Source organism: Mesoplodon bidens (assembly GCF_964165515.1).
Source record: "Mesoplodon bidens genome assembly, chromosome: 12".
In the NCBI taxonomy this organism is placed as follows: Eukaryota; Metazoa; Chordata; class Mammalia; order Artiodactyla; family Ziphiidae; genus Mesoplodon; species Mesoplodon bidens.
The window spans coordinates 3978704-3992689 of record NC_138168.1 but is presented as its reverse complement, the minus strand read 5'-3'; the positions used below and the strand labels follow the sequence as shown (position 1 = coordinate 3992689).

Sequence of the window (13986 nt, the reverse complement as noted above, 5' to 3'; positions counted from 1 at the left end):
ATGTGATGAACTGAATTGTGGCTCCCCCAAAATTCATGTGCTGAATATGAATACAGTTAGGGCTCTAACCACCAATATGACTGTATTTGGAGATAGGGCCTTTAAGGAAGTCCTTAAGTTAAATGAGGTCGTAAGAATGGGGCCTTATCAGTCCTTATCAGAAGAAGAGACAGGGAGATTTTTCTCTCTCTCTGTGCATGTGCAAAGGGAACAGGTCACGTGAGGACACAGCAAGATGGTAACCATTTACAAGCCAGGAAGAGACACCAATCCTGACGGCACTTTGATCTTGGACTTCTAGCCTCCAGAACTATAAGAAAATACATTTCTGTTGTTTAAACCACACAGTCTGTGGCATTTTGTTATGGCAGCCCTAGCAGATGAATGCAGTCAAACCCATAAAAACAGAAAACAGAATGGTGCTTACCACAGGCTGGGGGAAGGGGAAAACGGGTACAGTTTCAGATTTGCAAGATGAAAAAGTTCTGGAGATCTGTTTCACAACAATGTGAATATAAAGTTGACCCCTGAACAACATGAGTTTGAACTGCGTGGGTCCACTTACATGCAAATATTTTTCAGTAGTAAGTACTACAGTACTATGCGATCCGTGGTTGGTTGAATCCGTGAATGTGGATACAGAGGAATCTCAAACACAGAGGGCTGATTATAAATTCCAAGTGGATTTTTGACTGCACAGTTGGTTTTGTTCAAAGGGCAACTGCATTTATCATTTCTGAATTGTACACTGAAAAATGATTAAGATGCTAAATTTTATGTTATGTGATTTTTACCACAATAAAGAAAAATTAAGCAGAATTTCAAATTGCCTTCTGAAATAAAGAAGAAAAAGAGATTAAAAATACTACTTCACAAATAGAAACAACTAGTAATACTATTTTATGCATAGAAAATGTATACGTGTGCAGTTTATACGTGTTTTTATTTCATTAGGAAAAGCAATAATGGTGACCACCTTAAGGCAAAAACATTACTTCTGTTTTAGAACCAATATTTAGCCAACACAGAGAAACCTACTTAGTTTATAAAATTTAATTGTTAAATTCTACTAAAATTAGGGGTGAATATAATATATCATCAGCATTTCCCTCAATACCTTTTGCAAGAAAATGTTGCTGTTAACAGTAGAATATGGAACAGTTCTTATCAGTTCAAATTTTCCAGATTCCTAAATCAGATATTGTATCTTTTGAAAAAGGTGGAAAGAACCACTACCAATATTAAGACTTACACAACTTATACAAGAGAATTCAGTTTAGCTTAAAAAAAAAAAAACCCACTTATTTGCACTTAATGAATGCATTCCCCTAAGATCTCTTCTCTTAAAAATATGAGAACAAAGGACTTGATATCTATGAAATCCTTTGTCATTGTTTAACAAAAATACATCTATTCTTCATGTTTGCCCCCCCAAAAAAGAAAGAAGTGTAGCAATAGTTACACTATATTTTACCACTTAATCCTGTTTTATTCTAACCAAAGTTAAGATGTGGGATTATAGATATTTTAACTCATGCCACAGTAAAATTTCCCTTATTTGCTGGCCTAAATACCATTTCAAGAAAAGTGTGGGTTGTGACCCCCAAAGGGAAAAGGTAGACACAGCCTGATTTCAGGAGATAATCTAGAACAGGGTATCTCAACTTTGGCACTACTGGCAATTGGGGCTGGATGATTCTTTGTTATAAGTGCTCCAGTGCATTGCAGGATGTTTAAGAGTATCCCCAGCTCCACCTCCTATTAGATGCCAGTGGTCCCTCAAGTTGTGACAACCAAAAATATCTCCAGACATTACCAAATGTCCCTTGAGGGGCAAAATTACCCCCAATCTAGAGACTATGAGGCAACAGGTGAATTACTGAATTAGCAGAATTAAACTGCAGAAGTGAACTTAAAAGAGTCCAAAGCTAAAAAGTTAATATTTAGGATCTAAACTTTGATATGCAAACTAAAGAATGTGAGCTGTAAGATAACTCTGGCTGGGGTGGGTAGGGTGAGGGGGATTAAATAAAAGACAATAGACTTCAAAATGTTGAGACATGTGTCTACTGCTAGAAAGAACATTCTAAGAATATGACATGCCACGTTTTTGTATGTGCTCAAGGAAATAAAACCATAGTTACATTTGCTAGTTTCCTCTTTTAGACTGCCATCTGGCAATCCACACTTCCACTAGGAAAAAAATTCTAGCCGACTGGACTAAAATAGTTAATATACCACCCCATGTGCCAAAAATATGCCAGGGAGTCTACGGTTTGCTCTGTCATGCCCCAAAAGAAAGAAACTAATGTCCTTAAAAGACAAAAGTAAATAACTCACACAATGCTTACTCAACCTGCAAACTTTCCTCCCCACCTTTGGAGGACCCAGAGGCAAACAGTAGGAGGAGGAAAAGCACAACAGAAGTAGATTTATAGAACAGGCAAACTGAAGTAATAAATTCATTTACTGGATGTCAACTCATCCCCAAGACACATGGAGTTAAAAAAAGTCCACTAATAAACACAGCAGAATACAATGGACTATATATTTACAGTCCATTACATCCCAGTGTCACAGGGATTTGTTAAAAATACATGAAATGATGGGACAGGTGCACTGCGTCCTTGTTAACACTCCTGAAGAAAGGCAGTGCAAAGATCCTTCACAATAATGAATACAAGGTTCACCACCATAACTAAAGCTACAATCACTTCCTTTTTCATGACACCCAAAAGCTGTCAAAAAACGGGCACATCCAGACTAGTATCTCCTTTGAGTTCTCATTCACCAGTCTGTAAAGGCAAGCTATGGTAACAAGAACAAACAGTCACCAATACATGAACATTAATTATCAAATACAAGGACAAGCAGAAAACTATGTGTGATTCACTTCACAAATGTTTCATAGACGTAAACATAAATTGCATGTTTTGAGCACTTCTACGAGCACTCATCTAGATGGAGTAATGAGCAAGACCATCAAGGTCCTGGCTCACCTGGAGTTTACAGCCCAGTGCAGGAATTCCAATAAAATCATCAAACATTTGGGAAAAGCAACACCATGAAAGGCAGTACCAAACACAATGTTTTTTTTTTCTTTTTTCTTTTTTTCCAAAAGAGAAGAGTTAATATCCAAGGAACAAGAGTTAATAGAAAAAACAGAAGACTTTTAAGTATAATTATGATTCTCACACAGACTGAGGACAGATTATGACATTAGAGAAAATCTTGAGTAAACACTTACATTTAGACACCTCTGAAAGAAATCTTAGAAATCAAGGATAAAGAGAAAATCCTAAAGGTTTTCAGAGAGACAAAATAGGTACAAGACATTTTCAGATATTCAAGGATTGACTACAGTCCAAGTTTAAAAGAGCTATTGGACTTTATCAAATCAAACAATTGGAACAAAGAATCATGAGTTTAAAAAATTGTAAAAATATACATACAATATAATACTATTTGTAAATATTTTTAAAACCATCAAGCAATCCTGTATGTTTTTATGGAAACAGACCTACACAATAAAAACATAAAAACATTTATGGTCATAATGCACGAGTATAAGTAAGAAGTAAGCAAAAGGGGTAGAGCTTTGGCTTGATACTTCTTTAAGAAGAAACAACCACGATCATCAGAATCAGAAAGGGAGAGAGTGCATTCGGGAGGGAGCAAGAGAGTGAATGCGAAACCCTGTTAAGAGTCGTTTCTTGTTTTGGTGAAGACAATGGATACTAGATAAATCTAGATATTGACAGCTTTGGAAAAAAAGTATAAGGATATGTATTAAAAATTTAAGGTTAACCATTAAAAATCATTTTGAGATAGATTTTTTTTTTACTTTCAAATCATTACAGGAAAGAAATGACACAGAGAAGCCAACCAATGTAAAAGTTAGCAGACTAAGTTCAACAACATCAGTAATCACAATAAATGTAAATTAATTAAGTTTACTATTAAAATAAACAGACTGTCACATTGGAGTTTTAAAATATCCAGCTACATGTTGTTTACAAGGTTAATGTTAATAAGATATACACCTAAGATAAAATAACACACAACTGAAAAAACACAATTGGAAAAAGATCAATAATTTTTTAAAAAGGAAAGTAAATATAGCAATAATAACATCAGACAAATTAGAATTAAAGAAAAATAACATAAAATGAAAGGAGAGAAAAATCTTATTGATGAAATACACAATTAGTCAAGTCGTTATGGCACAAACCTTTCATGTACCTAATTACATAGCTTCAAAATACATACTGCTAAAACAGGCATCAAAACCAGAAGAAAATGACTTTTCCATTACCACAGCATGAGATTTACCATATCCTTCTCAAAATATCCACGTTTCAAATAAATAAAAAAGAGGAATAAAAAGTTTTAATAAACTTGACTATATAAATCTAAATACATAAAGGTACACACCACACGCACACACCCCTCAACAAAGTCCCCAAAGCATCAAATACATAAGCCATATTCTTTGACCATGCTTCAATAAAACACAAGGAGAGTCAACTGAATCTGTTTCATTTAGACTGGCATCAGATGGGCAAAAATCTACGTAGCAGCTTGGGTGAGGGTGTAGGGAAATGGGCATTTATAGAAACTTTATGTGGGAGTATAAATTTGCAATGCCTTTTTGCAAAATAATTTGATATTACCTATTAAATTTTAAATGTTACACCCTTTGACTTAGTAATTCTACTTTTAGAAATACCTCATAAAAAAGTACACATAATTGCAAAACAAATATACAACATACAGTGGAATACTAATTATAGCAGCAAAAAAGTAATAACCCAAATATCTATCAACAGAAAAATGGTTAAATTATTTACAGTACATCCATTTCATAAAGTGTCAAGCACTGACATGGAAAGAATCTCCAAGACACAGTGTGTTGTTGTTTTGTTTTTTTGTTTTTTTAAGTGTAAAAAAATACACATGCATCAGGCAAATTATGTTAAGATGCAAAATAGAAAAAAAGTGGAAAAATTCACAACATACTTTTTTCTTCTGGAGAGAGACATGATGGAGAACTTTCACAGTTTACTTTATGTAAGTCTCTACTGTTTGAATATTTTATGACTTGAACTGCTTGCATAATTCAAAGAAAAGAAAAGACAAGCAATAATTTTTAAAAATTTCTTATTTACTTCCCAGAAGAAGACTGGGATCTTTCTGTTCTTAGTACAAATTTGATCAAACCCATCAGAGAGTACAGGACAAGTATAAACTTCCAATCTGTTTAAATAAGAACATTTTCTGTTCCCTCTGCCAAGAATGCTCTTCCTCAGATATGGCTCACTCCCTCACTGCCTTCAAGTTTTCCACTTAAATATCATTTTATCTGAGGAACCTTCTTTGACTTTTCAGTACAAAATGCCAACCTCCTACACCCTACTAACTTGCTTTACATTTCACACCTGTGTCTCAGTGTCCTTGTCTTTAAAATGGGGTGATAAGTGTACCTACCCCACAGGGTTGTTGTTGGGCTTAAAGGAGCAAGAAGCCCTCAGATGAGCACCTGACTTACAGGAAGAGCCACATCAGTCTTTGATGTTTTGTCTGTTTTGTTTATGGCCTGCCTTCTTTCTCCCTATGAGGATGACAACCCCAGGAGGCAGGGGCTGAGTTTTGTTCACAACTGTATCCCAAATGCCTGGAAAGTGTTTATCAGTAAATAATCATAGCTGTTGAAGCCTGATTTAGTCCTGCAGCCATATGTACAGACAGCTGAGATTACAAAAAAAAAAAAAAAAGACCAATTATTTTCAGTAAAAGCAAGCTTTCTGCACATTAGCATGAACAACCTGTAATGATTCAACCCATTTTTAAAACACAATGAGTAGCAGTATGATTGCCAGAAGCATCAAGTAGGGAAGTGGTACAGTCCCATTTAATTCCTTAATTTCTTAACACCAATGTGGCAACAGAAACGAAAACAAATGTGGAGGGAGAAAACAAAAGCATGACTTACTCTGCATTCCTGCTTTTGATGCATGGCTGGTAGAGGACCTTGACAGCATTCCAGGCAGAACTGGAATCGGCCTTCAATACGTCTTCCAACAGAGGGAATTTTTTGATATTTGTGGGACTTTCCAAAGCTTCAATCACCAAACTGTCTGAGTTTAAAAGCCATAGCTAAAGACACAGAGAGAAAAGTCCAAGTACAAGAATATCACAACCCTATTCATACCTCATACCACCGCTCAAAAAAACAAAAACAAAACCATAAAGAAAAGACAAAACTATAAAACACCAGAAAAAATATCACATATATAACTTTTAAGACTTTCAAAGTATAACCTTTGGTACAGCCCCTGACAACATAAAGTTTTTAAAGAAAAGACAACTGATTAGGAGAAAATATTGAATATATACAAAGTTATGATCCATAATATATAGAGCTCCTAGCAATCAATAAGGGAAAAAAAAAAAACAGCCCAAGAGAAATACAGGCGAATAATATGAACAGAATTGAACAGAATATAAACAGAAGAAATAAATGATAAATATATAAAAATGTTACCATAACTAGTAATAAGGAAATGCAAAGTTTTGTGCCACCACTTTTCACTTATTAGATTGGCAAATACAAAAAGACTGATAACAGTCAGCTCAGAAGAGGGGTTTGGAGCAGGTATTCCCACACGTTGCTCATGGAAGACTGTTTTGGGATTTGGACACAGGTGATTCACTGAGGAAATGCTCTCAGGAGAAAGGGAGGGAGGGCAAGAAGATAAGGCAGGGTAGCCAACAATGTGGACTCAGCCTGATCTCACACAGAGCTCTGAAGCCTGAATTCCACCTACAGAGTCTGTCCCATCTTGAGAAAGGAGATGGCAGGTTTTGTAGCCCAGGGTCGGGTCATGGGCAGTGGGCTGAGTAGGGCAGCGGTGGGGGACGAGGAGGACAGGAAACTCCCGGGCCAGGCAGAATCCGTCAGGATGGGACAAGCCTCTGGAGAAGAGGGCGGCCGTGAGCTGTGAGCAGGCAACACTCTCAGCAATGGGAAAGGGGTGGGGGGGGCAGCCGAGGAGAGGGGACCTGGGGGGGGCACCAAGAATGTCTATAAGGGATAAAGGATATTCACAAGGGATAAATTAGTCCAACTTTTTAGAGGTGATAATTATCAGAGTTTAAAATACACAAATTCCAATACTGCATAAGATGAGAAAGATCTGTTTCTGAAGTACTAAAATACATGTGCAAAGAGGATTTTCCCTGCAGCACTGTCTTTACCGGCCATACAGGGGAATTCTACTCATTAGGAAGAGTCCAAACCATATTTACACTAACAAGAAACAAGCCTCATGATACCTGGTTGTGTGAAGAATGCATGTTGGAGAACAATGCTAATCACATCATTATGTTATTTTTACAAATACCTGTGGGCATATGTACATAGAACTGTAAACAGGGAAAAGAATGATGAAGTATGCGTGTCAGACTGCTAATGATTACCTCCGGATGGAATGACACAGCGGGGCAGAAGGGGGGACAGGACAGGGGAACTACCACGTCTTTTATGTTCTTCACGTTGTCAGAATGTGTTTCAAGACTGTATTACTTTTATAAAAAAAAAAAATTTAATTTAAATATATATTAGTAGTAAGTTTAAAAAGTTCCTCCTCCTGATTTTCAACTTGAAAACTCTGCAATAAAAGGAAATTAAGGGAATTCCCTGGTGGCCCAGTGGCTAGGACTCCGCCCTTCCATGTGTAGAGGGCAGGGGTTTGATCCCTGGTCAGGGAACTAAGACCCCACAAGGTGCGCGGTACGGCCGAAAAAAAAGGTGAAAAAAAAAAAAAAGACTGATTTCAGACTAGGACTATGAGGTATACTTAGTATCAACCTGAGTTAGAAAATATTTTAGCTTTAAATAGAAATTATCTGGAATTAGAGAAGCATGGGGTCCCTGTGATGGATGGACAGCCACAAAGCAACACCTAATAATCACCTCAATCCCTCTCTCCTTTTAGCTACCATGCTCCCTTATTAGCTTGCGAGGTCCTCAAAGGCATTTTGGTTCTATCTTGAGCACCCAGGACAGTGTCTTTCAAATAAGAAGTACTCAATATATGTTTACTGGTTGAATAAAGCAGGCGTGGAGGCAGAGAAGAGACGGGGGCCCTCGATCTTGGATTTTCACATTATGTCCCCAATTGTTTTCTGCAGAACGTTATTTTTGACAGGAGCAGTTTAATATTAAATGCTTGTGGTACGTGTAGGGGATGATTCTGCTAACTGCAGAGCCTTTTCTCCAAAACTTGCTACTACTTCTCAAACATCCAAGTGCTGAAATCAGGATCTCAAAGAGATCTCTGCACTCCCATGTTCGCTGCAGCACTGTTTACAATAGCCAAGATGCAGAAACAATCTAACTGTCCACCAGTGATGAATGGATGAAGAAAATGTGGTACATACACCCTATGGAATATTATTTAGCCTCTAAACAGAAAGAAATCTTGTAATATGCAACAGTACAGATGAACCTCAAGGACATTATGATAAATAAGACAAGTCAGACAGGATAATACTACATGATTCCACTTACATGAGGAATCTAAAATAGTCTAACTCATAGAAGCAGAAAGTAGAATGCTGGTTGCCAGGCGCTGGGGGGAGGGAAGAATGGGGAGTTGTTAATCAAAGGGTATAAAGCTTTAGTTGGGCAAGCTGAGTAAGTTCTAGAGACCAGTTCTACAACACTGTGCCTATAACTAACAATGCTGTATTGTGCACTGAAAAATCTGCAAAGAGGGTAGATCACGTTAGGTGTTCTTACCACACACACACAAAACAATAAAAACAAAAACAGGAGCAACAGAACGTATTTTAACCATAAGAGTATCAAATGGGGAAAAAAGTGAGAAAGACAGAATTGTGTTACACTGACCAAGAAAGCCATTAAAAACTAAGAATAGAAAAACTTCACCTTGTGGCATGAGATTCTACCAAGGAATCAGGTTTCAGTTGTCTCTAAATCCCTAGTACCTAGCACGCAGAGGCACTTAAATCACTTGTTCAATTAAGGGGATTTGATTTGTGAATTAAACTGAGATTAAAAACTCAATTTTTCATCATTTATTTTCTAGACCCGAGAATTAAGAAAAAAGAATGACAAAAACCAAAGAATTTCTGAGACCCTGAATTACTAGGCTACAGAAAGCTGGGTGAAATCATTTCTTACCAAGATGTACGCTTTGCCGTCGTGTCCTTGAAGAGTGAATCTAAAAGTGCTTCTAGCAGAGGAGAGTTCCAGCAGGCACTGGGCAATAACGCTCTGTACAAACTGAGACCTGTTTGAACACAAACCAGTTTTCACAATGTGCCTCTCGTAATAAGTCTAACTGGCAGGGATGAGCCAAAAATACCCACAGGGCACCTAGAAGGCAGAGGTGGGTGCATGCTGGACTTTTCTATATGCTGCCCATCCCCTCACAACTTGTTCTCATTTTAATCTACTGTAATGTATTTGTGCTTGCACCAGTCTTTCTATAACCCATTCTTTGATCCTTAATACATTTTCCACCCCAAACCTAACTACTTCCCCCACTAAATAAAAAAATACTGTTAGACAAGTCAATAATCCACTTGGGCTGCGGCACATTCAACAGTGAATAACTAAGTTAAAAAAGAAGGTAAGAAATTTCCTCCCAAACATTAGACAGTATTATCTCCAATGTTTTCCATTTGTATCCCCTCAGAGTGTCAGATCTGAGGTAGAATCAAAGTATTTATAGGAGGATAAAGTTCAAGGTTATATTCAGAGAGCCATAATTTTTAGACATCAATAAATTAGCTGAAATAAAGACATACTACGGTTAACTTCCATTTGCAAGACTAAAAAGATTGTAAGAAAAGAAACACTAATGGATTGAGTGGCTAAGTAACATTCTTTTTAAAAACACACAAGTCATTTGAAAACTAACTCATGTTTCAAGTAAGTTAAATTAAAACCAGAAATAATTACTCAAAAACCTATTGATGTTTATATTATAAAACCTTGGGTATCTAGCACATAAAAAGAAACACAAAAAACTTTCAGAACTAGAAGATTTATAAGAGCACATTTGTCTATACCATTATGGAAGCAAACCATAAATAAATCCTCAAATCTTTCATACTTGTGGTTTGGTTCCACTACCTAAAAACCTTTCCAAAGACTTTTATTTTTCCTTTCCAAACAAAGAGGGGTATAAATAAAAATGAATTCCCAAATAATCACTTACAATAAATAATTATAATTAATAATTCCCAAATACCTATCTTTCCTTACATGTGAAATTACAGAACACACTTAATTAGCTATTTGTACCTTGGTATGATGGGAAAATTTCTTTCAGATGGCTGAATAATTATCTCTGTCATATAAAACTTAGTGGTTTCTAGAAACAAAAAATAAGAATATTAAAAGATCTCCCCAATATATTAATATTTCTATTGTGGACATGCTGGTTTCAAATTAAGACATTCCAAACCAAATATTCGTTAGACTGGTACAATTACCATTTAGTAAAACTTTTCCAAAAATGACTTAGTGTCAGAAGACAAAGCAATGATGGCTACAAGGAGACAGTCGGAGACTTCAGGTAACTCGGTGTTGTTTTAGAAGAGCACGTGGCCGGCCAGGTGAGCCTGGTGCAGCAAGACTGCTCATACGTATGCAAGGTTATAATAACTAGTCACATCACAGCCATAGCCCACTCACCTAAAAATTAGTCATTTGGTTTCCTCATTTCTACAGAGTAGCCACAAAACTAGGAGTCACTGAAAAAGGCTTTTTAATCACAGTATTCTAAAGCCCATGAACAGAAGCTGTGAACCTCACATTGATATTTACCCAGAATCTCACTGAGTCGATTAATGTACAATTGTTACCAAATCTGGTTACCTGAGTTCTTCATCTACAGAAAAATTTAAACAGTAAACTAAATATTTAATAGAACTGAATATAAACATAACCATTTTGGATTTTTAAAAAAATCCATGAAAAATGTTCACTCACTAGTAATGAAATGGAAATTAAAATATTTTTCAGCATCAAATAAATAAAATATTTCTGAATGATAAAGTGCAGCAGCAATGAAGATATGGAGAATTGGATACACTTACATTCTGCTGTCAGGAGTGCAAATAATAAATTTCTGGAAAGCCATTTGGTGAAGGCCTTAAAAATGTTTATATATTTTGACACCATAATTAAATGCCTAAAAACTTATCTCAAAGAAATACTCACAGATATCTGTAACATTTATCTATTAAGGGGCTTATAATATTAATAGAAAAATACTGAAATTTCTAAAAATTGAGGATAGTTGGATTAAATAAACAACTATACATTTAGGCAAGAGAATTATATACAGTCATTAAAAATGGAGTGCTAACAATTTTATAATTGTTTTAATAAGATGGCAAGTTGTTCCTTGTAGATTTTCTATAAATGTTTACAACTGCTCAGTATAACACACAGAAAAAGGCAAAAAAACAAATTTAAAAGTTTAACAGATTATTATATATCTAGAGTCATGATGATGAATTTATACATTTCCCCTTGAAGTCCAATTTTTCACTTTACTATTTTGAAGTCATGTTATTAGATGCAGAATTGAACCTTTTAACATTATAAAGTGATCTCTTTTGTCCCAGCTGTTGTTAAACTATAATTTAATTCCATAATTGTAATTAAGGTATTATTGATTCACACAGTTAACATTCATGTAGTGTCACCTACATATTTACCACTTTCTTTACCAATCCTTCTTGAACTTAGACTTTCTATCTGGGATCATTTTCTTTTACTTAATATACAGGTAAAATTTCTTTTCATAAGAAACCAAACCATTAGAATTGAATTATCCTAGCTTTTGTCTGACAGAGAATATATTTATCTTTGTCTTGATTCTTTCATATCAGGACATTTTCTCCTGATATAAAATCCTAGCTTAGCAGTTTTTAACCTTTGGGCACACTATCATTCCACTTCATTCCACTGTCTTCAAACCTCCATTTCTGCTATTCCTTTGAAGGTGATGTCATTTTTCCTTGGTTACTTTTAAGATTTTCTTTTCTTTTTTTTAATTTTTCTGCCGTATCACTGATGTGTCTAGCTATAGACTTCTCTTTATTTCTCTTACTTGGGCCTCATCTAAGTAGAATTCATTGGACTTCAAACTGTTGTTCTTCATTATTTTTTCAAAATTCTCAGCAATTATCTCTTCTAATATTGCCTATGCTCTATTCTATTTCTCTTTTCCTTCTAGAAGTCTGATTAAACATACATTAGATCTCCTCTGTGTTTTATGTCTCTTACCCTCTCTTCTACATTTTTTACCTTCTTGTGTCTCTGTGCTGGATTACAGATTTTTCTTCTCATCTATCTTCTGTTCATTAACTCGTTCTCCATGTTGTACCTAACCTGCTGTTGAACTACCTACTGAGTTTTAAATTTCAATTATATTTTTCAGAAAATTTTTAGAATTTTTTAGAAATTCTTTTCTAAATATGCTTACTGTTATAGTTTCCCTTTCCTTTTGATATCTTCAAACCTGTCTTTTGTATTGTTAAAAATAGTAAGCATGGTTGTTTTACAGTTGACATCTGATAATTCCAATAACATAAGTCTGTTTCTATTGTTTGCTATTTTTGTTAGTCCTTGTGGATGGATGTTGGTTACTTGTGTGCTTATTTATGTTTGGTTGTATGGTAAACACTGTACTTAACAAATTATTTGTGGGAATAATATGAGTTTTATAATGAAGGTATTTTCCTTCAGAGGTGATTTGCATTTGATTTTGCCAGGCCCATGACATTATGTCTAGTCCAATGCAGACTAAGTTAAAGATTTGAAATTCCTAATGTCCCAAAGAACTGATACCTGTCTGTAATTCCACAGACTTGTTTCACTTCTGATTCACCTTTACTGTGTGAAGGTGAATGGTACGGCCATTCAGGGTCTCACATTTTTGTACAGTCACTTACTAGGTTCTTACTTTGTGTAGTCTTTGACTTCTGTCCTTACTTCTCAAAGCAATCAAAAGTTCTACTTTTAAAGAACTGGAAAATGGCAGGGAAAAGGTGTTTTTCAATTTTATGCTAACCTCTTTTGAGTTTGCTTTTGTGCTAATTATAATTAACCCACATATTTTCCATTTATCTTGCTCTTCATTCCTTCCTATGGATTCCAATTACCATATCTTTCCTTAGCATTGTCAGCCTGAAGAACTTTCCTTAGCATTGTCTGCTAGTAATTCATTATTTCCATCTGTTTATAGAAAAATGTCTTTATTTTGCCTTCATTTTTGAAGGAGAGCTTTGCTGGATATAGATTAGATGAAAGGTGTTTTTGTTTGTTTTCCCCCCAGCATTTTTTAAAATAAATTTATTTATTTTATTTATTTATTTTTGGCTGTGTGGGGTCTTCGTTGCTGTGCATGGGCTTTCTCTAGTTGCAGCAAGCGGGGGCTTCTCTTTGTTGAGGTGGGTGGGCCTCTCATTGTCGTGGCTTCTTTTGTTGTGGAGCACGGGCTCCAGGCATGTGGGCTTCAGTAGTTGTGGCACGTGGGCTCAGTAGTTGTGGCTCATGGGCTCTAGAGCGCAAGCTCAGTAGTTGTGGCACATGGGCTTCGTTGCTCCACGGCATGTGGGATCTTCCCGGACCAGGACTCGAACCCGTGTCCCCTGCATTGGCAGGCAGATTCTTAACCACTGCGCTACCAGGGAAGCCCCTCCCCCAGCATTTTGAATATCTCATTATAGTGTATTTTGGCCTTCATTACTTCTATAAGGAGTCAGCCTTAATGCTTAGTGAAATCCCTATATGTGATGCTTTGTTTTCTCTTGCTACTTTCAAGATTCTCTCTTTACCTCTGGCTTTTATCAGTTTGACCACAACGTGCCTGGGTGAAATGCTCTTTGTGTTTATCCTACTTGAGATTCACTGCAGATCTTGGACCCAAAAGTTAAAAT

At 35.9% G+C, this 13986-nt stretch overlaps 1 protein-coding gene across 3 annotated transcripts in view; it reads right to left on the bottom strand.

The window, feature by feature from the left end:
* UBE3D (ubiquitin protein ligase E3D) overlaps window positions 1-13986 on the bottom strand; it is a 224599-nt gene that overhangs the window by 176048 nt on the left and 34565 nt on the right. For all 3 annotated transcript variants that reach the window (XM_081250508.1, XM_081250509.1, XM_081250507.1), the window contains exons 6-8: window positions 10337-10406; window positions 9209-9317; window positions 5993-6156 (exon numbers count right to left, since the gene is read on the bottom strand). In XM_081250508.1, coding sequence (XP_081106634.1) covers window positions 5993-6156; window positions 9209-9317; window positions 10337-10406 — 343 coding nt within the window. The remainder of the gene's footprint in view (window positions 1-5992; window positions 6157-9208; window positions 9318-10336; window positions 10407-13986) is intronic.